Source organism: Toxotes jaculatrix, chromosome 1 (genome assembly GCF_017976425.1).
Source record: "Toxotes jaculatrix isolate fToxJac2 chromosome 1, fToxJac2.pri, whole genome shotgun sequence".
Classification (NCBI taxonomy): Eukaryota; Metazoa; Chordata; class Actinopteri; family Toxotidae; genus Toxotes; species Toxotes jaculatrix.
Window position 1 is genome coordinate 20,920,453 of NC_054394.1, and position 25,250 is coordinate 20,945,702.

At 39.7% G+C, this 25,250-nt stretch overlaps 1 protein-coding gene across 5 annotated transcripts in view; it reads left to right on the plus strand.

Annotated features, from left to right (window-relative positions):
• The first annotated feature begins 732 nt into the window (after window positions 1-732).
• Window positions 733-25,250, plus strand: part of mybpc3 (myosin binding protein C3) — a 32,635-nt gene continuing 8,117 nt past the window's right edge. The window contains exons 1-24 of one of the 5 annotated variants that reach the window (XM_041043852.1): window positions 780-879; window positions 4,676-4,945; window positions 6,596-6,730; window positions 7,493-7,570; window positions 7,717-7,865; window positions 8,415-8,532; window positions 8,645-8,693; window positions 9,094-9,132; window positions 11,062-11,121; window positions 11,244-11,246; window positions 13,574-13,737; window positions 13,841-13,973; window positions 14,141-14,143; window positions 14,286-14,410; window positions 14,504-14,609; window positions 15,589-15,755; window positions 17,555-17,720; window positions 17,807-17,913; window positions 18,026-18,055; window positions 18,149-18,288; window positions 18,818-18,889; window positions 20,608-20,767; window positions 21,010-21,114; window positions 21,226-21,414. In XM_041043852.1, the coding sequence (XP_040899786.1) occupies window positions 855-879; window positions 4,676-4,945; window positions 6,596-6,730; window positions 7,493-7,570; window positions 7,717-7,865; window positions 8,415-8,532; window positions 8,645-8,693; window positions 9,094-9,132; window positions 11,062-11,121; window positions 11,244-11,246; window positions 13,574-13,737; window positions 13,841-13,973; window positions 14,141-14,143; window positions 14,286-14,410; window positions 14,504-14,609; window positions 15,589-15,755; window positions 17,555-17,720; window positions 17,807-17,913; window positions 18,026-18,055; window positions 18,149-18,288; window positions 18,818-18,889; window positions 20,608-20,767; window positions 21,010-21,114; window positions 21,226-21,414 (2,593 nt within the window). In that variant the 5' untranslated portion in view covers window positions 780-854. Of the gene's footprint in view, window positions 880-4,675; window positions 4,946-6,595; window positions 6,731-7,492; window positions 7,571-7,716; window positions 7,866-8,414; window positions 8,533-8,644; window positions 8,694-9,093; window positions 9,133-11,061; window positions 11,122-11,243; window positions 11,247-13,573; window positions 13,738-13,840; window positions 13,974-14,140; window positions 14,144-14,285; window positions 14,411-14,503; window positions 14,610-15,588; window positions 15,756-17,554; window positions 17,721-17,806; window positions 17,914-18,025; window positions 18,056-18,148; window positions 18,289-18,817; window positions 18,890-20,607; window positions 20,768-21,009; window positions 21,115-21,225; window positions 21,415-25,250 lie in introns of all 5 variants that reach the window. The other 4 variants (XM_041043878.1, XM_041043861.1, XM_041043869.1 and 1 more) reach the window with 4 other exon arrangements.

The window sequence follows — 25,250 nt, forward strand, 5'->3', positions numbered from 1 at the left end:
TGTGGCATACACACCGTAGACTTCTGATGGGAAAAAACCTCACAAAAATCTTTTTACCTCTAAATAGACTGTATTACAGAAATTGTGAAACAGTATTTCTTCAGTGTGCTCTTTAGTTGCATAACTATCACCAATTATTTGTATTTTTTTAAAGGCACCTCATTTTTCTTGTATTTTTCCAGCTGACTTTGTGCTGGAAAAAAGGACACCCTGCATGTGGGATAAGTACAGTTTAAAAGATGCTAAACAAAGATAAAAATGAATACAAAGAAAGTAACAACAAATTATGAGATGGTTAATGGATTTACAAATAAGGAATTCTTCAACACCTCGTCCATCAATGGAAAAATCTCTGCTGACAGATAAAATAAACTATGGATCACTTTATTTCAACCACTGAAGGATTCATTCTTAGATTCAATGGGTGACAGGGCGCAGGACAGATGTGGGCAGAGCAAACAAACTTTTTTTTTTTTTTTTGGATCCAAGCTTCTAAATTTAACCGCTGCCTTACATCCATTCCCCGCCCTCTCAAGGCCTATCATTCAGCAGAGGTGTTGGAGGAAAGGATGGTTGAAATATAGCCTGAGGTCAGACGTGACTGGGGGTGGGGTGGGGGCTGAGTTGCTGCTGGGATGGGATGAGCTTTGATGGGGGAGGTATGAGGGGGTGGTTGTTGTTTTTTGGGCACTGTGTTGGGTCTAGAAAGAAAATGTCAGGAGAGGTGGGATGGTTTATGAAAGGAGGGGAGGCTTTTTGGAATCAGCGGCACTATTAAAGGCACAGGGTTGAGAAAGACAGCAGACTGTTTAGGAAAAGTGAGTCACACTGTGGAGGAGAGGAGATCACTCAGGATGCCAGAGCCAGTCAAAAAAGCAGGTAAGTGTGCTCATTCAGCTGCTTTTGAAAACGTAGTCAACACATGAAAATGGAACAACTCATGGTGCATTGTCTACAAACCAAAACTTTTTGATATTAGCAAAATCATGTTGTCACACCATGTGTCTGTCTTCAGCAAAGTAATCCATCAAAAAGTCTGGGTTGTGATCTTTCGGCTGCTCTTATTATCTTAACATGCTACAGCAGAATATGTAGTGGTAAACATTTCTTCTTTTGTGGAGTCTTGTCCTTAAACAGAAACTTCCTCTAAGAAATTAACTATGTGAAATTACAATACGTGTGAGAAAATATTTTACTTTGTTGGGCCACCTCCCTCTTAGGCAACTATAAACCACAGAAAAACCACTCACTATAGATCTGTAAATAGTTTTAATGATAAATAGTGATATTCTACTTGACTTCCTGCACGGTAATGTGAAAATGTATCATGTTCTTTAATTGTGTTAAAATGTATAATCACAGTGTTCTTGTCACAATTTCTGTTATTTTTGTCACAAATAAAACCATATTTTACCAGTGTAGAGAAAATCTTTGCTACAAATGGTACTAAACTTTTAAAAATAAACTTTACTGGTCCCACACAGGGGAACTGAAGAATACATGCACTCATAAGTAACTTTACAAAGTTTTAAAAATCCAAAATACTATGTCCACTATGAAAATACACTAATACGTTCAAATTACTAATGAAAAAAATAAAAAATAAAAATAAACTGTGCAAAATGGTTTTCATACCAATGAAAAAAGTAACTATAAAATGTACTGAATTTGAGTGGTGATAGTGGCAACTGTAGCTTAAAATAAAGTCATAACTATGCAATAGCTGTAGAAATGACAATCTGTACCTCCAACACCTATTTCAAATATATTTCAAGGCTTAATAAGGTGGCAAACGTTGCTTGGTAATGTGATGCACCAATACTCAGTGGACAAAATCCCAACGTGGTACGTGCGATTATCCATCCTCAGTTCAAAGTGTCCCCCGGTGGCGTAATAGTTACTCTAAGCCCCTTTGGCCATGTCAGGAACTCAGTTACACGTCACATGGTCCAGGTGGAAACATCGTTTGATGTGAAATTGACACTGTCACATTTCCAGCATCACTGCATTCACAAAATGCACAACTGGTCCAAAAATGCCAGACAGGATTCCAACTTGACAAATGACTTTCCACAGGTTTTTTTTTTTGTCCTCTCTTCGGTGGGAATGGATAGCTGTTTGTATAGTGAGGACCTATCACGTATCAGATGACACAGAGCAGGCCAAATGGCCAGCCAGTGTGTGCTAAGACTTTTAGTGTCAAGGATTTGTTCAGGACACTAACAGTTACAACTGTCTTGAGCCAGTAGCATGATTATCAGATTATTAAATTTCAGTTTTTGTTTTTTTCAAAGTTTTATTGTATCAAGTTGCTGTATTACTATAAGACAATGAAGGGGAAATGAAGGGATATAAATAACACAATTCAACAGTAATTCAAATGAATCAACACCTTCTTACATAGAGAAAATATCAACCAACCCAGGGCTAATAGTTTTTCCAACATATCAATCATCAAGTTATTAGAGATTAATATTAAAAGTTGAAATTGTGTGAATTTATGAATTTACATTTGTATCTGTGACTCACATACAAGTCACACAATCAGTATCGCGTATTCAGCCAATGTATTCAACACTGAGACAAACAAATAACCTCAAAGAAAGATCTGTTGACCTTCAGCTTAGAAAAAAAAAACAAAAAAACATTTTGTTCACAGTATTATTTCCTGAGTCAGTCAAGTAAAATTACTGTTAAGACTCATCATACACTAATGCGATTAAACTTGGATTTAATACTTATACCCTACCAAACAAAGCTGTTGACAGTATACCCTGTAGATATTTGTCAAGAGTAAACTGTGAATAACATCAGCAGTTGATTATGTGTCAGGTAATTTACTGCCTTGTTGGCTTGAACAATGTGGCACACTTTCTCATTCACCCGTGAGAGCTAACAAATGACTATAAAAAATTAAGGAAAGGTGAGATTTTAAAACTGAGAGGAGTCCTTTTCACTTTAAATGAAATCAAATGAGGGTGCGAAAGGTGAAGCAACATGAATGACTGACAACTTGACAAGAGATGTTGCAGCAGTGGAGAACGCCGGCTGCAGACAGACTGAGGGCACATCATTCTTTCTGTGCCTCCAGAGCCACAAAAATAGAGGCAGCTTAATCCCTCGACTATGATACCTGCGCCCCTGTTGCAGCTGAAGCCTGCCAGCCTCATTTATTAGTTCAGTACATATGCATCCTATATTTAAACTCATAGGGTCATCTTGCACTACATGGAGTTTCTTTTGATTTTTAATGTTGTTTTGAACTGTTCAGGTCTCAAACTTGGAAATGATATGCATCTGAATTTCGGTTACAAACATTTTGTGGTTCCACACACATTGTGTTACGGTTAAAGACATATCTACTGTCAGCGCTGTCAGTTACAGTCATCTATTTTTAGATCCCTTTTAAAGATGACAAGTGTTTGAGAACAACATTGCTGTGTACATTTTATAAAGTTTGCAAAAGAAAAAGCAGGAAAGGCAACAGCTGGCATTTTACACAATGAGTGTAAAACGTACTATTAATAGGTTTTAAGACTGACAGTAGACAACATGTGTGGATTTTTTTTTTTTCCATTTAGGATCACTACCATGTTTGTTACTGTTACTAAAATGTGTACATAGCTTTGTAAATGTATGTTGATGGTCAGTTTGTTATAGATATTCCAGATGTGTCTCTTACCATCTTTGGATTTTTGTCCAGTTTACTTCCACGCTGAAATCACAATTGAAAATAACAATGCTTTGACTGAATGCTACTTAATGCAAGTAAATTTCTCACAAAGGACAGAGTGGATGGTTATAATGTGTGTGCTGCAGATATTGATCATCCTGTGATGAGCAGCATCTTCTTAGGCAGTGGTAGAATTTAACTACATTTACTCAAGTATTGTACATTAGCACAGTTTTGAGGTACTTTAGTAGTTTGTTTACTACTTTGTACTTCCATTCCCCTAGTGGGAATCAAATATTTTACTTTTTACTTTTTACCACATTACCCACACATTACTTTTACCACATTTTTCTGACAGATTTAGTTACTGGTTACTTTGCAGATTAATATTTTGACATTTTGACATACAAAGGAATGAGGAATTTATAAGGTGTAACTGTTGTAGATTAAACTTTTTCATGTCACATATAAGTTACTTAAAATTTAGTTCCAAAAATATTCTATTCACATGTTTATATATTTGTACATCAATAATAATAATCCAATAGCCTTTTTGTATGATGAGGGAAAAGGTAAATTCACTGGTTTTCACTTAGCCCCACCCAGTGTGCTGCAGACTGTACAACACTGCACTTTTTCATGAGAGGTGCCACTCAGCTCATGAGTCCTCTTCCTCTTTTGCTAAAAAATGAATGGCCCACCTTCCTACCCCACCCATCATCTCTCTCTCTCTGTCTCTCTCTCTCTCTGTTTCACTATGTAATGTGTTACAGTATACTTCCAAGATTAAGTTCCAATAAAACAAAAACAACATTTTGGATCTTTTATTTCACTTAACAAAGAGTTAGCTGATTTTCTCACATTATGATAATGTTCTCATCAACAAACACGCAGTGAGACAACACTGAATGATCTGATTGTTCCCTAACAGCAGACATGTTGAAAAAAAGTCAAACTGTCAAAAAGTTTTCTTTTTATTTTGAACCCAACCTCCCTCTTCAGTTTCAGCATTTACCAAAAAACCAAAGACACAGGAGGCAGAGGAGGGGTCCTCCGTGGTCTTTGAAGCAGTGACTGAAAAGCCTGATGCAAAAGTAAAATGGCAGTGCAACTCAAAGGACATTGCCAGTGGAAACAAATATGCGATCGCAGCCAATGGAAACAAGCACTCCCTCACTATAACAGCTGTAACCAAGGAAGATGCCAATGTCTATGCAGTGATTGCTGGGGGTTCAAAGGTCAAGTTTGAGCTGAAGGTCGTAGAAAAGCCAGGTGGGAGACTTTGATGCTGCAGCTGTGCATCCGCTCGCTCACCTACGGGCTTTATAGTCAACACAGAGCACAAAGCAAAGCAGGGCACTCAATACAGAAAACCACTGAGTCAGTAAACGTTTGATGCACTGCATGCACTTGATGTTTCTGCACACAAACTCACGTTTTTCACCCTCTGTCAGCTGCCCCACACCAAATCTCTGAAATGGCATTGTGTGATCCATCTTCGATAAGTGTTTGTTCTGAAAAGGAATACTTCAACATTTTGGGAAACGTTTTATTTGCTTTCTTGCTAAGAGCTAAATGAGATGATCGATACCACTCTCATGCCTGTACTCTGAAGTGTGAGCGAGACCGTTAACTTAGCTTAGCATCTCCTGGCTCTGTTCATTAGTGAAAAACATTCAGCCTACCAGCACCTCTAAAGCTGTTGACCTCTAAAGCTCGCTAATTAACATGTTACGTCTCCAAAAATACACCTCACAATTTCAGTAAAAGACACCTGGAACTTCAAACAAGGCAGTTGTCAGCTTGGAATTACAAACAGAAGCTATTCATTGATTTTATTACACATTGAAATATTTAAAGTTGCTTAATTTGCATGAATTTATTACTGAATAAAGAAAGTAACTATATTATAACTATAACTATTATTATAATGCAGTGTTTACTCATGCTTTAAATGGGAGAATACAGCTCCAATCATTTTACAAACCCCATTCTGTAAATTGTGTCCATTAAAGAGCTGTAGAAGTGCCGGTACCTAGATTTTGTTACCTTTGGACAGAACTGCGCTAAATGTTTCCTCCTGTTTCCAGTCTTTATGCTAAGCTAAGCTAACTGTCACCTGGTGTAACTTCCCATTTACAGGTACAAGGTGAAGTATCAATCTTATCATCTAACTCTTGGTAAGAAAGTAAATGAACATATTTCCAGGAAAATCCAACTATTCCTTTAAAGCTGTAAACATGTCTTATCACTGGATTCACAATTTACAGTTTACAAAATGTATAGAACACTGTGTTGTTTGCCGTGTGCTAAGTGCGTCACAAAGCAACATTTGTGCCATTAGTCAGTGTGACCTGCTGAGGTTGTTTGTTTGGATTCCGTAAGGTGGAAACAAATCTCGAAGAAAGTCAGCAGACTGATGGTTCGAGTGTGTGACGAACGAGCGCCCACAGCTGTCTGTGGTTCATATCATAGCCACTCGTACTCTGCCTGCACGGTGACCTTGACCCTCACACCAGCACATTATTTCCTCATGAGTAACCACCACTTGACTGGCGCTCCGGGAAGGCATGAGAGGCAGCTGATAACGAATGGAAAAATCAGTCGGCCATTCAAAGATGATAAGACATGAGAAACGTTTGGGCGATAAATGTTCACCAGAGACAAAACAGTGTTTAAAAGAATGTCAAACAGAAATTAAATGGCTCAAATGTTGACATTTTACTGATTATGTGTCCTGAACGGAGAACGGAAAATTAGCTTTTTATCAAAATTTTCCACATTCAAAAAATAATTTACATTTTTCCAACAAATATAAATTAAGTAGGGCAGATTGGACACTTGCTTTTTGGAGCTCATTATTTGTTATTGAATTCTTCCTCTCACTTGTGCCTTGCTATTGTTGTGGTGACCGAAATTCAGCCGCTCCAGCTGAGACCCCTACTGAGGGACCCGGGGTGTCCAGTGTGGAACCAGAACAGGTCTCCGCTCCACCTGCAGCAGCGCCCACAGGGGAAGAGACAGCCGCACCAGCACACGATGCTCCGCCAGCTGAGGGTGAGTCACTCAGTCCCAGCATTCCTTTGCTCAGTCACTCATTTACTCTATTGTTCAGTACATCATTCTCCCGACGCCATCATGACCTTTGAGCTAAGCTTCTCCTGAAAATGTCAAAAACATCTCAGTCTATTTTATATCAATTAAGTATATATCATACATTCTGTGTTTTGACACATATGTTTTCTTGGTTATGTTGTGTAATAAGAGTCTCGTAAACCTGTGTCACCTGGAAGACCCCTGAATGCATCCGTTAAATGTTTTTGTTCTAGTGTCATGTGTGTTGCCTTGAAATAATATGGAAAATAATACAGCTCAAAATGGGTGGTTTTGCCTACTGTAATTCCAAAATGTATTTTCGTCACCAATAACAAAAATAAAGGTATCAACTGAAATTCGGTAACTTCAAATATTCTGCTGTTAATACTTTGACGGAGCCCCTCAGATTTTGGAATCACCTGCTTTAAAAGCACAAAAAAGACTGGCGGAAGTTTCTGGAAATTTCTTTGAGTCCAACACAAATGCAGCTATTTTTTTTTCCACATCCAAAAGGTCACGTTTCAACGAATTTTCATTATCGGTACAGAAAGTGTCTTTAATCCAGTGGCAAATATCTTTAAATATCCCTGAATGCAGATTAAACCTTTATATCTCCAAGTTTCAACATCAGTCTACTGAATGAAGATGGTTTTCATTCCCTACCCTGATTTCTAACTGCAACTCATGTTGTGGCATTCTACAATAAACCCATTGGATTTTCAGATGAACAGCCCCCAGACACCAGACAGGACCTGACTGGACTCTTCACAGAGAAACCCCAGAGTGGAGAAGTCACTGTGGGTGAGTGACTTCACAAAACATACCATTAGTTAGAATTACAATTCAGAAAAACTAAATCATCTTGGGGGAACATAAGAATATGTATAAGTACAAGTAAGATTTGAAATAAAGATAAAATAAACACGACAACCTGCTCTTGTGTGCAGGTGAAAACATTACATTTGTGGCTAAAGTGAACGCTGAATCACTTCTGAAGAAACCCACAATAAAATGGTTCAAAGGGAAGTGGATGGACCTCGCCAGCAAGTCTGGGAAACACCTGCAGCTAAAGGAGATGTATGACCGCAACACTAAGGTAATGCAAAGCTGCGGACCCAAAGAGAAACGTAGACATTAGCAGATTATTATTATTATTTTTTTTTTTTTAAGATTTTGATATCAGTAAATACATTATACCCATTTATTTTATTCCTTTTAATGAGCATGTAAGGAACTGCCCATGGCACATTTTTTTTCATTACAATGAGCTTAAAACTGCAATATATAACATTTTACTTTGAGGCAACAAAAGTGTTTTGCAAGTCTCGCCCCTTTCACATCCAGTTGGGTAAGTTCTTGCCTCACCCAACATGCTATGAACCACATGCACGCTAGCTTAAGGGTTATGCTGTGGCAAAAACATCACCCCTAAAAGTTTCACTTCAGTGATTCCAGTGTAAGACAGAGAAAGAAACCTTCATAAGGAAAGTGAGCAGGGAAAATCAGTGGCACAATCAGCTGAAGATCCATAATTTGAAACTGACTAATAATGCTGCAGATAACTTATAAATTAAGGTGTAAAAGATGTTTGTCTCACTTTATCATGTAATCCCTCTCACATCTCTCCTCATGCACGTGGTTGCAGGTCTACACGTTTGAAATGCACATCATCGCTGCCAAGGCTAACTTTGCTGGAGCTTACAGATGTGAGGTTTCATCCAGGGACAAGTTTGACAGCTGTAATTTTGAATTGGCCGTACATGGTGAGGACTTTGTGTATTTAAAAAAAAAAACATTATTATTGCTTTTAATACCATCAGATTAGTCACCATTGTCTTGTATCACAATGACTTTGGATCATGCTCTGCATTTCAGAGGCTCGTGCTGTTGAAGGCTTGGACATAAGAACGGCTTTTAGGCGCACGTAAGTTTTATGAAACTTAATTAATTTCTAGAAAATACAAAATACTTTTGGCCACACTTTACATTACAGTTGAATATATGCCGATTCTCCTTTTTTGGCATTAACTGGTCAAATGTGCCGTAGTGATGAAAATCAGCATCTTTTTGGTCACCAGTATTCTTGCGTAAGTAAAATTGATAAGTAAAATTGATGAGGAAAACAAATTTGACCAATTAGTTTCTTGTCAGACTTGATTAACATGAAGTCACATTTTATGTTAACCACTATATTGGCTAATAAGGACTTAAGAGGTTAGAACAAGAAAAAAAAATGCTCAAACACAGTTGACAATAAACAGTGGAGTATTACCATGCTATATGTAAAAAAAAAAAAAATAACTGTGGAAATGCTAACCTATCAGGAGTGAAGCCGGTAAGAAGAGAAGTGGACCATCAACAAGGTAGTAAAGTAAAGGTTTGTTGCAACAGTGGAGGCTCAAATTCAAACTCTGAGAACTCTGATTGTCACAGAACAGAGAAATCCGGACCAGGGTCAGAGACACGTTCTCTCACCTGTGGCCTGTTTCCTCTCTGCCTTCGAGTCAAACAGAACCAGTGTTGTGGATGGTGCAGCCTCCAACCTGCTGAATTTGAGAGAATAACCATAGCAGGAAGACCATGAGAGAGCTAAACGGAGATGGAGGGCTCAAATTCAAAATCCTGGATGTCCAGTTGCTAATTATAGTAGCTACAATTGTGTTAACCTTTGACTCTCAATATGTAGAGATTTGGTTTATTAAACTGTTAAGTAACATGCATCCGTTGCAGCCGTCAGCTCTCTCTGATCTCTTCCTGGGTTGCAATCAAAACAGCAGAGCCAGCTGCACAAACAGCTACCCCGCAGAGTGAGCTTTGACGGTGGTTTGATCGTACTGAAAGTGCGAGCCGAGCTCTTCCACAGGGTTGCCACACAGAGGAAGTGCAGCTATGGTGTGTTGTAACTTCACCACATAAACCAGAGACTCACCTTCTAATCCTCCTGTCAGATCAGCGGCAGGAGACAAGCACACAGTCAATTCAATGCCCTTGTCTTCTATCTTTCATCCCACAAATCAAGCAGGGCCCAATGACTGTTGGTTTCTTTAACCTTGAGTGTTTTGTATTGTTCTTGCTTGGACGACTGCTGCTGCTGCTGCTCATGGCTTAAAGGAATAGCTGAACATTTTGGGAAATATACTTATTTGCACTCTTTGATAGAGTTAGACAAAAAGATTGAGACCACGTTCATACCTGTGTGTTCAGTTTGAAACTGGAGCCAGCAGGACTGGAGGCAGGAATAAACAGGTGGTTCAGAAGTACAGGTGACTGGGAACCTAAAGGTTAAAGTGCTTAACCACGTACATAACCACGTCATACTCCTCTCTTTCACTCCTGTCTGCGTCTTTACTATCAATGCTCCAGAAGGGTGAAAATGCCAGTAAAACAAACTTTGTCCAATTTGCATCACACTTAGTGAACCTTTGTGCAGTCAAAAATAATGTATCTCAGTCTACATATATTGTCAGTTGTTTTATTAGTATTATCATTAAAAGGAAGAGATAAGGTCTTTGGGGAAATATCAGAAATGCACACACATGCAAATACATGGTTTAACTATTTGGTGACGGTTTATTTGTTAACACAGCACTTCTGTGCCGTGTTTTTTCGGGTTGCCTGTCAACCTCACTGTGACAGCAAGTCATTGTGGTAGCTAGGCTGTTGTTACAGTACATGACTCCCCAAAAACAACTTGTTGTTTGTACTCTTTAAGCAGATATATCAGAGACAGAGATATCGTGTGTTAATTAGAGGCCCTGGTACGCCTCTGGTATGCAGATCCCCTGTCTCTGCGACCATGGCTGTGGTGGTGGTGAAGGCACCGATCCACCCCAGCTCCCCGGGCACCTCGCTAGGCAGCCCTCTGCCCCCTGGTTCCATAGTTAACACACAGACATTAAAGATGCATAAAAAAAAATAAGTGTATTTCCTAAGATGTGGAACTGTTCCTTCAAACATGGGAGCACCCGTCTCTCTAGCAAAACATCTGCCTGTACTTTCACTTTTTTTTCTTATCAACCCACTGGTTTTGTTTCAGTCTTAAAGAGTGATTATGTCCAATCCAGTGTCTCTTTTTAATCTCAGTATTTGTGTTGTACTGTCTTTCTGGCATATTGGAGCTCGAGTGAACACAAAATGATTAATAGTCAAAGCCTAGCAATATGGATGTTTTTTAAATTTAAAACAAACTATGTCTGTTAAGTATTAACATTTATCTTTACTTTGGAGAGATCAAGCAACCCTCTGTGCTGTTGATGTTGATGTTTTGTTGCTGGTGGCTGATATTTCTGCAGTAGTACAGATGGAAATGAAGACTCGGGAGAGCTGGACTTCAGCACCTTATTAAAAAAAAGGTAAGTAAGTGCAAAATAGCCACAGTAATTTGTAGACTCACAGGAAAAGTAAAACATTTTTTCATTTTTTATAATCTAATTCTGTCTTATTCTTTGCTTTCTGGATCGCCCTGCATCTTCAGAGAGTAAGCAACTCCTGCATTTGCAAACTAAAAGTTGAAATAATCACCTGATACCACGTATCTGCATGTAAATAGGCCTGAACATTAACAAAATGAGATTTACCATGCTTTTGAGTTTCTCAAAAGCATCTTCTAAGCATTTCATTTCTCTGGCAGTGAAAGCACATTGTGCCATGTTGAAATATATTCACATGTAGCCATTTAAGTCCTCATTTCCCACCACACAGGGCTCCTGAAAATCTAGTCATCCTATCTTATCGCACTTTTATAATAACACTGATCTTAATCCTGTGATCACTAATGTTGCATTTTGTATCTTGAAAGCCTTCTCACTCATACTACAGTAACTCAAACAGCAACACTTGGTAAATACCCATCAGACACAGAGTTTTCCCCCCTCTCCTTTACATGTTATTGCTGGTTTTCACTTAGATTCAATATCATCACTTCACCTGATGATTGGCCTTTCACTTTCTCTGACACTTTGCAGTCTTTCCTCATAAGCCCAAGTCACCTTTCCAACACGTCAAAAAACACTTCTATCACTGTGTATCACACACCACCACTCGATTCGTATAGTCTCCCTTGTGCACAAGAAAATTAGACACCATGTCAAACACAGCATGATGTTAGCATGTGATTTAACATACGTTATTTAGGCTTAATTACTGCAGGCTTGCTTCACTGCAGATTTGCCAGTGTTAAAGAATTTAATTAGTTTTAAAAGCATATTTCTAATATGCTGATTGTGTTGCTTCTGCTGTGTTTTAACTTGTCTGGTTTGTTTTGCCATATTTGCCTCTTGGGTTCTACCTCTGAATGAGCAGCAGTTTCTTAAAATCCTCAAATCGGTAAGAGACTGCTGACGTGCTGTCTAGATGTCACAGGGAAACTTTTTGTGCACACTTCTATTATTTTATGTTACTAATTCACTTGAAAACAATAAACACTTGACTGTATTATTTCACAGTTGTTAAACTTAATTATCATTACACACAGGTAAGTGAGCTGTCCCTTAACAAAATACTGTAAATATCCTACTATCCAGATGCAACAAGGTGTTTGCAGTATTCAGAAACAGTTACTTGCATGCGTGATGCACAGAACCCGATCACGTGGAAACATTGCAAGAGTAGATAAAAAGCACTTTACTGTAATCAGTCAGGCCTAGAGGCAGCAACTCGCGCCATGCAACAACAAATGAGCAACAACAAATGACAGGTGGATAAAAAAGAACAAAAAGCTTGAGCTTTATGAGCAGCTCAGGTAATCTAGATAATCTAGCAGATACCTATTGTCAAAGGGCAAAAAACTGCTGTCTACATACTGATGAGCTAATGAGTTAATGGGAGGAAGCTGCAGGCACGTGGCTGCTCACAAACTCAGTCAGCAGTCAGGTGATTTGCTGAGGAAGAAAAGTTGCTGAGGGCATCTAGTGGACAGGTGTGATAAAAACAAACAGACTAGGGAGACAAAGGGAGAGGAGGAGAAAGGAAAAGAGTGAAATTTTAGATGGTGGTGAAACAGCTCCAACAAAATCTTGGAAGCATTAAATCCTACAATTTTCATGAGGGAGGTAAGCAGGTTGAGCCATATAAAAAAAAAGGGAATATAAGCATTGTACTAACTATACATACTATACATATAAAGTCCCTTTTATTAAGTCCATGACCACCAAAGGTAGTTAAGGATTAAAGCTTTACTGTCACGACTGAACAAAAGACTGAACCCAAAAGCACAACTCCAAGAAGCATGATCAAAAATAAAGTTTAAATAAAATAAAGAAAAATAACCCTGGTTCACTTGCCGAGAGACAAGCCAACAGAACAAAGGGAGACACAGACAATATATAGACACAAGGTAATGGGAAACAGGTGGAAACAATCAGGGCGGGGAAGACAATCAGACTGGCGGGAAACATGAAGGAAGGGCAGGCAACCTGAAACAAGAGGAGATAAGATTTCAAAATAAAAGCAGAAATCACGAGACAACAGACACAAGACAAAAACACTTGACATTATTTATGGACTATGACAATTATTCAGGCTGCATATTTTGATTTGAAAAAATCATCATTTTATGTAAAAACATTTTATTACATTATCAATCTACTATTTATTTGTTCTAAATTAGTAAACAATGCATGAAGTTGACTAAACATCACTTGTTTATTAGTTGCTTGTTAATAATTAATTCAGAATTATTACCAAAATGTTAGTATTCAAATATCTCTTTTAGCCTACTTCCTTTAGTCTATACTCAAAATGTAAGATGCAAACTCTGAGCTAAACGAGCAGTTTTAATGTCTTCCTCTGGTTTACATGGATTAGAGCTGTGCAGGTGAGCGCAGAGCCTGATGTGGACGTGTGGGAGATCCTCAGCCATGCTCCTCCTTCAGAGTTTGAGAAGATCGCTTTTCAGTACGGCATTACCGACCTGAGAGGCATGCTGAAGAGACTGAAGAAGATGAAGAAAGAGGAGAAGAAAAGTGCAGGTTGGAGCGCAAAGCTTGAAATGGGCCTAACTTGATCTAATCCTAACACAATGTAAATAAACAATGACTGATCGTCACATTGTATCTGTACTTTGAAACTCAGCTTTCCTCAAAAAGCTGGATCCTGCTTACCAAGTGACAAAGGGGCATAAGATAAAACTAGCAGTGGAGGTCGCCAATCCAGATGTTGACGTGAAATGGTTGAAGAACGGGCAAGAAATTCATCCAACTGGAAGGTCTGAATTCACCTCAGCTCCATGCTGTACCTGTACATCGTCACGCATTCAGCAAAACTCTCAACTATGTTATTGAGTGTTTTTAATTTCTCTCTGTCTTTCTCTTGCCTCTATTTTCATGAATACATGACCGAATTCCCTACATTGTCCTTTCATCTCATCACTAGCAAGTAAGTGTCACGAGATTTGGTTGTTAATTGCCTGAAAAATAATATGTTGTATGCCCGAAAACACTATTTTTTGTCACAAATGCTGTGTTAAATACATGGAAACAGCCTTCAGGGTGTAAAAATCATCCATTTCTTTCTCAAGGTACATATTTGAGAGTGTTGGCAACATGCGCTACCTCACCATCAACCACTGCTCCTTGGCAGATGATGCTGCATATTGCTGTGTGGTGGGTGAGGAGAAATGCACCACTGAGCTCTTTGTTAAAGGTAATTAAGGTTTAGAGGAAGCAATCCAGAAAATATAAGTTTGCCAGATAAAGAGTTGCAGTTCAGTCTCTCATTCTTATCTGTTTGCTGCAGAGCCTCCTGTCCTGATTGTGAAGAATCTGGAGGATCAGATGGTCATGAAGGGTGAGCGAGTGGAGCTGGAGTGTGAAGTCTCAGAGGAAGGAGCCAATGTTAAATGGTGAGATATCCGTCTTTACCCTCACAAATCAGCTGCCTTTTAGTCCATGCCCTTTCATCATAAATCCTGCAAGGACTCATCAAAAAATGTAGCATCACTCAAAACTACCTGTGCAAATCAAATTCCAAAAAAAATGTTTCCCAAAATTGTTCAGTTTATAAAACATAATCAGATTTAGTCTCTTTCAACTTAAAGCAAAGTTTCAGTCACTCATGCTCAGCGTTTGTTGCTCAGACACCCAGCAGATGGCATTTGAGTTTGTCATGTCCACAGACAGATGCCAGACCTCCGAGCACTGTCTCTGTGACAGACTGAAGTATTTCTGCAAGCTGTAAATTATCACCTCAATGATAAGGTCACATCAGCATGTTCCATGTGACCTTTATCGGAAAGAGAAAGTTGGTGCAAATGTGTATCACGCTTTTATTTGAATCCAAAATCATTTTCTTGGAACAAGGGCTGAAGATCAGTGTGTGAAAGAGTAAAATCATTTATGATGAAACTTTGAAATTTACCTAGACTTAAAGATTTGACTCTACAAAAGGAAAAATAAATAATATGGTATAACTCTAGAATTAAAATTAGTTTCTAGCCTGTGCATGGACAGTAATTCTTGACCTTTGGGGAGGGTATGTTGTAATCTACTGTTCAGCTCAAAGGTCACTTGCCTCTTGTTTTCAGAACTTTAAACAACATGAACTCACAATCGTCATTCAGTAAATGAAACTGGTTCAGTTGTCATCACATGACCTAAATGTGAACTTCGGGTCATGTGGTCGTATATGGGAGAGAGATCATAACAATGTGAGATGTGGCTGAAAGCTCTAAAAATAGTAAGAGGACCTTTGAGCTTGGATTCACTTCAGTATAGGATGTTTTTAACCAGCTCTTGAAAACCTGCCCATGCATTTAATTCTGATACTTTTAATCACGACACGTAATCACAGTCATTTCGGTTGCTGTGTGAATTTCTGTGCAGGGAGAAAGACGGTGTGGAGCTGACAAGAGACGAGTCTTTCAAGTATCGCTTCAAGAAAGATGGCTGCAAACATATTCTGATCATTAACGAGGCCACGAAAGAAGACTGCGGCCACTACAAGGTTAAAACAAATGGAGGCGAGTCGATGGCTGAACTCTTGGTGCAGGGTGAGTGCCAGTCCTGCTGTGAGTACAGTGTGAACCTCTTTTGTCAGTGCTGAATACTCCAAGCGCACATTCTCATACCCCACCAATAGTCACGTGGCCTTGCCACTCTTGGCATGCTGTCTATCCTTGGGATATAGTGGCTCTTGCCATGGCTCGCATCATTCTGCCAAGGTTACTGCAGTGATGTCTGCATGCCAGCTAAAGTTAGAAGACCTAGAACCATATTTCACCTGAAGGGCACAGGTCTGCACAGGCAACCTGCTCTCTCTCTCTCTCTCAGGACTATGCTTCCCCTGTCTTTTCCTGTGTTGTTGTTTTGTTGTGTTGATTTAATGTTTCTTTACTGCACATTTTCGTACAATCACTGCTATGTCCTCATCCGTAACTTGCCAATAAAACCGGAAATTTCAGTAGTTAATAACCAAAAATACCACACACCATGTTGGCACTTAATGATACACAGTTGTACTCATCTTTCATTTGCTTTAAAAATCTTCAGGATTTTTGGGGCAAATTTTCCTTGACATTAAAAAGGCGAGGAGTAAGTTGTGGTTTAAAAGTTTGTTTTATTACTAGATAATAGATTTTCCTCTAGTACTGAGTCACAACAGCCTGGTGAAGCTGATGAACGATCTGCTCTGGGCCCCTCAGAATTTTGTAAGTTTGATTCTTAGTCAGATTTTTTCCAAATATTTTTTCACTAACATGATGTTTTTTTTAGTATATTTAAGACATGACACGTTTTGCAGGTGAAGGTTTGAGGTGGACAAATATGCTTAGAAGTCTTAATATGAGTCTTGATTTGAATCCACAGGTGATCTAAAAATGATGGATGGTGACGGTTCAAACTCATCAGTACATGGACGTAGGCAAAAGATAAACCCAAGCTAGTTTCACCCTTTTTTTTTTTACCACCCAGTAACCATTTCATCGTAGTACCTTTAGCTCACAGAGCAGAATTATTCATTATGAACCAAAAAAAAAAGCTCACATGACAGGCATCAATGTTTGTTTATAGTTTGACCTTTTCTGTGTTTTCTTGTAGAAGCTATAATTTAGTCCTAGCTAAATACTGAATATATATACTCTTACTTTTGGATATATATTCTCATGTATGTATGTATGAAATACATGTGTGTGTCTGCCGGGGGTTGTTGTGCGAAGCTTTAAACCCAACCTTTGTTCCTGTGCTCAACACTGTTAAGTTTGTCTGGCCTGTTAATCGAACATCGAGCCTGCCAAGAACTACCAGCTGCCATCGTGCAGCAGGGATCAACACCTCAGTCCACAGCAGAACTCCCATTATAATGCCATTCCCACCTTATTTGCCCTCCCTGGAAGTGAATGGATGTGAAACTACTGTAACTTTTACAAGGAGCTTGGTGTGAGTTATCTCGCCAAGATAACAATTTCTTTGGGATAACTTTCATAACTCCCATGTACATTATTTTTTTGTTATATACAGTAATAGCCTGAAGCTCCTGCATCTGGTCTTCATATCCTCCCACTTTATCTTCTACCATAAATCCAATTAACTATTCCCCTTGTGTCTGTTGCTATGATACAACACACAAAAGCTGCACAAAGATAATGAACACCTCACACTTGAACATATTATTACCATATTATCCTCACATGCAATAGCTGCATCTTATTTTTTTTATCACATTATCCTCACACATCATTACATCAGTGCATCTTATCCCTTCGCCTCATAAAGTAGCGCCTCCTCTGAACTCTGACGGCCTTGATCGTTTCCACTCTCTGTGCTCTGAGCCTGTGCTTTTCTGACTGTGCAGAGAAAGAGCTGGAGGTCTACCAGAGCATTGCAGACCTCACTGTGAAGGCGAAGGACCAGGCAGTTTTCAAGTGTGAGGTGTCAGATGAGAACGTGAGGGGAACCTGGTATAAGAATGGCGTAGAAGTCAAGCCCGATGCCAGAATAAATATCACACACATTGGCAGGTGAGGACACTTTTATGCATGCAATACGTTGCATATTTCCCATGACACCACAAATTAAATATTTGAAAAACTTTTGACCGTTTTAGGATCCACAAACTGACCATTGATGATGTCAAACCAGAGGATGAGGGGGACTACAATTTTGTGCCAGATGGCTACGCTTTCAACCTTTCTGCCAAACTCAATTTCTTGGGTAATATTTATACTTTTACCTTCCTTACACACACTCAACATAATCCCTAACCTCACAAGCAAAATTTTACTTTAACAATTTTTCACTTTCTTTTTTTTTCTTGTGCTCCTAGAGGTGAAGATTGATTACGTGCCGCGCCAAGGTACCACAAACTTAGTCTCTTGTAGTGTGCACAGATTAAACCAGTTGAAATGCAAGAGTCTGTTCATTTTAAGCATTTCCATTACTTTCTAAGATCCTCCCAAGATCCACCTGGACTGTTTGGGTCGCACTGCCGAGTCAACCATAGTGGTGGTGGCTGGCAACAAACTGCGTCTAGACGTCCCAATCACTGGAGACCCTGCCCCCACAGTGGTCTGGACCAAAGGAGAGAAGGTAAAAGGCAAATAGACTCGTGTTATTGATCAGCTACAAACCCACTGTCACACACGTGCCATCTGCCCAGAATGCAGTAAGTAAGGCCTGAAAGCTGAGGCTTGCTGAGAAAGAGTTGCCTCATTCACAAAAATATACTTGAAAGCCTCACTAATGCTGAAATGTATAATTCAGAAAAATGTTGGCAAATTTAAACAATATGTACAGTTCTAATAAAATGTAATATAAAGCTGAGGGGATTACACTTTTATCAACTAACTCTTTTGAGCCCAAAAATAACTACTGAGTGGCACAGATTGGCTCTGTAGACACACTAATGTTATGATAACTAATACATAGCTCCCTGCTAATACATTTGGCTGAAATTAAATATTTAAACGTTTTCCCCAAGCTGAATTGATACAATGCTACTAACAGCTCAATTCAATGATGCCTATCAGCTTACTGATCTTTCAGCTGAGGAGAAGGAGAGGCTCCATGCCCTCTCGGTTCTCTTCAGCTTTTACTGCTTTGCTCTGCTCAAATGTAGGCTAGTTCTGTAAAACCTGATGGAGAAGAGAAAGGAAGGCTGACAACCTCTTGGACCCTGAAGGATGGGGAAGTAAGTGTGAATGTCCCGTACGAATATATGCCTGTTTGAAGTATTCTGACTCTGAAATCCAAGTCTGTATGTTGACAGCATTGCTCTCATGTTTCTGAACTTTTACCCATGAGTGCCCTTTGACAATGAGTTTGCCGACTCTTTGTCCTTGAAGCTATTGAAAACAACAGGCTCACTTGCAGTCTGTTGGGTGTAGCAAGTAGACCGTGGAGAAGTCGCAATCATGTAGCTGTGTTACCACTTGTGAAAATATAATGCATGCAGCCACCATCATAAGACAGAAGAATTAATTTTGCAAGTACTTGACTGAACAGGTTGTGAGTTATATTGATTTACAACCATGGAGAAAGAACAGCCTGCAGCAGGAACAACAAACAGATGAAGTGCACCTTCTCCACTGTACACGTGTGTTTTGCTTCAATGTGCCAGTTTTACAAAGCAAGAACAAGGTTTAAAAAAAAAAAAAACTGCATGCAGCGTTACCGAGTATGCCACCATGTCAGTAAGGTAAGAGCATGTTCTGAATCTTCCATCAGACAGACAGAGGTCAGAGGGATCTGGGCAGTAAGTACTTTTATGTATGCCAATGTTATAAAGTGACTCAGTAAAATAATCATTGGATGACATACTCCAATACATAATTACTGTAGATGATCAATATGTGATTCATACTCTAAGTTTTACTTAATTATTTTATATTTTTGAAATGTTAAAGTCAAACTGGCAGGTACAGTATTGCCTGATCAGTGTCTATAGAGAAAAATGAAAAGAAACCATGTTCGAAAAATGTGAAAAGGTCAGATTCAATAAAACCTACTTCTGTAGCTAAAAAGTGAACCTTGAGTAAAGATTTGTTGTCTTTTTCCCTTGTGTACCTAAAGTTTCTTTTGAGGTCATTTAGTGATTTTAGTTGCTGTAAATCAAATCAGTATACAACACAGTACTGTGAAATGGTCTAAGGCAGTGAGAGTGCAGTAAACAGAAAACACTGTATCAGTATTTGGTGTGACTACCATTTGCCCATTTGAAACAGCTTGTTCCAAGCATCCTGGAGAACTTCCCACAGCTCTTCGGTGGATTTAGGCTGTCTCACTGTCTTCTGTCTCCTCATGTGATCCCAAACTGATTTGGCAATGGCGAGATCAAGACTCTATGGGGGTCAGACCATCTGTTGCAAGACTCCTTCTTCTTCTTCTTGTCATTAAAGATAATTTTGTTTGAAGATAGGATTGTTGTCGTGCTGCAGAATGAATATGAAACAGATGCCTCCCTGATGGTGTTGTGTGACAAAAATCTAAACATACAAAGTGCCTATGACTTTTGCACAGTACTACATATCATAATGACAGTATTTTGTTCAAACTACAAGAAATCAGTACATGCACACAACTGTCCTTCTGAGCACTGGTCCTGCATTTGCATGGTGATGTCTGAGCGTCTGGAGTTGTGTTCAAAGCAACATGTATTGTTGGCTTTGAAAAGCATGATTTGCCCAAATATGTCAAGAAACTTGGACTTGCACTGGAAAGTGTCATGTTTATCATCTCTCCAAAACTGGAATGATGTTAATATACCTCTACTACATCTATCGTACCAGTGTCTTTACCTACTGTATGTGCAACAGAGCTATCAATCAGTTTAGAGGGAAAGGAAACTTACCAGTAGAGGCTCTACTCAGGCACAGTCCAGTAAACGCTACTCCGGTTCCCGCTGTCTAGGTCGTCACAGAGGGAGATGGTAGAGTCCATGTCGAGACCACCAAGGGCCACTGTGTCTTCACCATCGAGGGGACTGAGAGGCAGGACGAAGGAGTCTATTCTGTTGTGGTTCGAAACCCTGCTGGGGAGGACACTGCAGATATCAATGTGAAAGTTGTCGGTAAGTGAGAGCATGTGGACATAAGCCTTAACTATGCCAGTTACCAAACACATACAAAGCAGCGATCAAAGTCATGAAATCATTTCATATAATCACAAATCTACAAATATTTTAAGTCAAATGGATTTAATCTCTTTTAAAAAATGAAATGGAAATCTTCCTGGCCAACCAGTTTATCACCATGCGTGTAAATATACTTTTTTTTTTTTTTTTTAATCACATGAGCAATGTTTCCCTCCCAGATGTGCCAGATCCACCCCAGGCTCCCAGAATCCTCAGTGTGGGAGAGGACTCCTGTATTGTCCAGTGGGATCCCCCTCAGTTTGACGGCGGACAGCCCATCATTGGTGAAAACATTTTAAAATACTTTGTTTAAATTTTTAACTCATTTCTTAAGTATCCTCCTCAACAGCATAACTGATAACATCTTTCTTTCTTCTTTCCATTTTAATTCTCAGGCTATGTGCTGGAGAGAAAGAAGAAGAAGAGCTACAGGTGGATGAGGCTGAACTTTGACCCTTACCCTGAAACCACCTATGAAGCCAAGCGGATGATTGAAGGAGTGCCGTATGAAATGCGAGTGTATGCTGTCAACAGCATTGGCATGTCTCGTCACAGCCCTGCCTCACAGCCATTTGTGCCAGTCGGTGAGTCTTTACATACAGGTCTCTACAGGCTCATTTCCCATGTGCATTCATTTAACAATTTTCACACATTTGCTCCACTGCATATTCAAAGGAGTTGTTGAAAGGAGTTGTTTGTTGTTGAAGCTGCTGTAGAAAGAGTAATAATCATGTATTAATTGTTTGATTAAAGAAAAAAAATCATTTTTGACCACTTGATTGATGGCTTGTCTAGCTGAGCAGCGGGAGAGGCTGACATGTTTGATTTTTGATAGTTCTGGGGCTGTGTCATGCCTGGTGTGTTCAGTCTAAGGTTTCTCTGGGGTCATGGGGCCTGGTTGGCTTGTGGTCATGACAGGACGGGATCATGTTTGCTGTAATCCCAGAAGTCTGTGGATTGTCACTGTGTCACAAAAATATAGGTTGCACATACAATATATGACCCACAGGTCATTCCAGAGTAAAGTCAGTCATGAGTGTTATGGGTGTGGGTGTGTCTGTGTGGACAGATAAAGGATTTGTTGCCATATAGTTCCAAATGTTTTGTGCCAAATGATGAGGGAAAACAACACACCAAAGTCATACAGTGTGAATTTACTTGTTAAAGAGGTGAAGCTGAGGCTCAGGTAGCTCAGGGTTGGTTACCCGATCCTGCACTCCTCTGTTCTTCATGCTGATTTGTCCTTAAGCAAGATATTGAGCTGCTATTGGTCCTGATGGTTAAAAGAGTACTCCACCAATTTATTTCAATGGCAGCAGAACTCGAAACCTGGTGCCTACTGTACTCCTTTTTAGTAGTACTCCCCCAGACCTGTGAACAGACTCAGTGGAGTTCCCCTTTAAGCACCTTGCATGAAAGCTCCACTACCATCAGTGTTTGAGTGTGCATGTGTGGAATGACAGACCTTTCCTCTCTACCGCAGAATTCATAGCATTGCATCCATGTCAAGCTAGCAAAATACAAAACAACACCGGAACATTCTGGCATTGGGCAGTCATGTGCGAGCTGAACATAGAAATTTTAAATGAACTGGAAACTAATCTGAGATGTGTGCCATAATCTTGAGGTCTGGAACCAGGCCTGTACTAAGACGTACTCTGACAGTATCCTTCAAGGCAGGGACTCAGGTTGGGATTGTCTCTAAGTCTATCACTGATTTTTAACAACCATCTCATCCTCCAATTGTTGATTTAAGAGGGAACATCATTGTATCCAGATGGACAATCGCTTGTAAGACAGCTGATTAGGAAACTATCCATGGCATCCCTCTCTATAAATAATGGCCTGGAAGCACTTGGCCGTGCTGGGACCAGCTGCTTAACACAAAAGGGTTTGTGCTACTGAGGAGGCTGCTGCAGAAGAAGCATTGTTCTGCAGCAAGAACAAGAGAGTGAGAGAGAGAGTTAGAGAGAGAGAGAGAGAGAGAGAGAGAGAGAGAGAGAGAGAGAGAGAGAACATTGGTTCGAGGAAGGCATTTGGCAGAAGAGGCGGACACGTACAACCACCGGCTTCAATCAGCAGCTGGACTGCTTTAGGCTAAAAAAGAATGACAAAGCCTAAACTCCCAAAGACAGCTGAGAAGAAACCAGTGGAAGAAAAGAAACCAGTGAAACCAGCAGAAGAGACCTCAGCTGTTGCTCCAGTGGAGGCACCAGCAGAGGTGGCACCTCCTGCCACAGAACAGGAAACAGAAGCCAGCAGTGCACCACCAGCAGCTGCCCCTGCAGAGGCAGCCTCCAGCGTGGAAGAGGGAGCTCCAGCTGAGAATGAGACGCCATCAGCAGAGGGTGTCCCCCCAACAGAAAGTGCAGAGGAGGGAGCTGCACCTACGGCAGAGAAGACCCCTGTGGAGCCTGTTCCTGCTGCTGAACCAGAGCCAGAGCCGCAACCTGTTGGCAGTAGGCATTATTCATTTTGAGATGTTGGATTATCACGTAGGTTTTAGAAATACAATGAAACACCATAGTGTTTATGTGCTCATTTTTCAGACGTGCATGTTTGAAAGTGGTGAGCATGGTTTTGTAATTATGGGCTGTCCCGTCATGTTAATTTTAATGAAAAAAACAATTCTATTTTTCCTCTCAATGAGACTTTGCTTTGCACTCTTTCGTCCAATCTCTAGTCCTGACTACTGTGAGCTATTTTTTAAACAAAACAACCCCTGCTGCAGTGACTTTCTACACACATGGAAACCCTTGACCTCTGACAGGTGTTCCCATCATTTGTTTGCTCTGACGACAAGGCCACCACGAAAATTCAGCACCATTCAGTCCGTCCCTATGTTGTCAACAAGCTGTTGCAACAACATAAAAATATACGGTTGACTAAATATTACCTCGATAATGAGCTTTTCATCTTTGCTGCCTTTTGAATGATTCTTCACTTGTACACTGAACCGCCCACAACACGTAGTAGTGTGTATAGTATAAGGACAACACAGACCAGACCTTTGCTTTACTGTATTTAGTACTAAAGTGGAATCTAGCAAGATGGCCTGATGTCTTTCATATACATTTTAAATTAGCTCCCTTTTTGTTGCAGTTGCTTGTCATTAGCTTATTCAGTCAGTGGGCCCTTAATGCGACGTCACTTTGAGTTTATCTTTAAACATAAGTCTGCCAGAGAGACCAAGCTTTGGTTATGTGTCAACATCATCACAATGCTGGCTGCACTTCATCACTGCATGTGCTTCTTTTGTAGGAAAACATTTGTCCATTTTTTACTTGTTTTAAGTCAAGCTGCACTCATTGCTCAGCTGTCAAAACAAAACTGTATGAATCTACTTGCTGGTTGGAGGTCACTGCACTAGATGTGCTTGAACTTTTGCCTCAGTCATAGGCCCTGGGTGTTAGAGTTTTTTTTTCTTTTTATGTTAAACACATAGTTAAACCAATGTAGTTCATTGCACACCAGCTGTAGATGATGCCACTTCCATGACCAAAGGTTATTTACAATAACATAAGAAGACCAAATATGTTGAACAACTGCAGCTACAGCTCTTCACAACTGCGCTTGCAATTACTGCACATTTAAGACTGTGTTGACGTCAGGACCACAGAGCCACATACACAAACTCTGAGTTTGGCCAGATCACACTCATTCCACTTAAATCGACTTCCTTCCAGTCATTCAGCTTCACCATGGATGATGAGTTAAAATTTTTTATTTTGGACGTTTGGAAATAGATTTTGGACAGGTTTGCACGCACTTGTGTGTGACTGGCTGTGTTTTATTGTTTGTTGTATCTCTAATTCTCTTTCTCTCTGCTGTGCTCAGTCTCACTGAGATCAAGATCTCTTGCAAGAGACATATACCTGATTAAATAGGTTAGAATAATAATATTACAAGCATTGCGAGCAACGTTGCTTCCAGAGCACAGGGACTTTATACTTTAAGGGTTTTGCAAAGTATTATACCTGCTACATATGGACAGTAAGATGCTGCTTGTAAAACATTTATTGGATGCGCTACATGTGCTTTGATGATGACCTTAGACTACATGAACCCATGTACCCATGAACCCTGCCTTCTTCTCATGGTGGTGGTTCATGAATTTGCTCTATGTATGAAATGATACCTTCAAGTGAATATTAGATAATGCTGCTGCCGTAGAATAAAAAAAGTGATGAATGATGTTAATAGAACTGAATCCTTGTTACAAAACTTTGGGATGGTTTTACATAATTAGTAAATTCTTGATCATGTTCAACATGTTCAACCAATTGATCAGTAATCCATTCTGAAATGATTGCATTAATGCTTTTGTTACCGGTGCCAGACCTAGGGGAATCTGGACCGGCAGCAAAGATTACACAGACTGGGCAGCACTATGCAATCTGTGGGTCAAAGGAGAAGGACA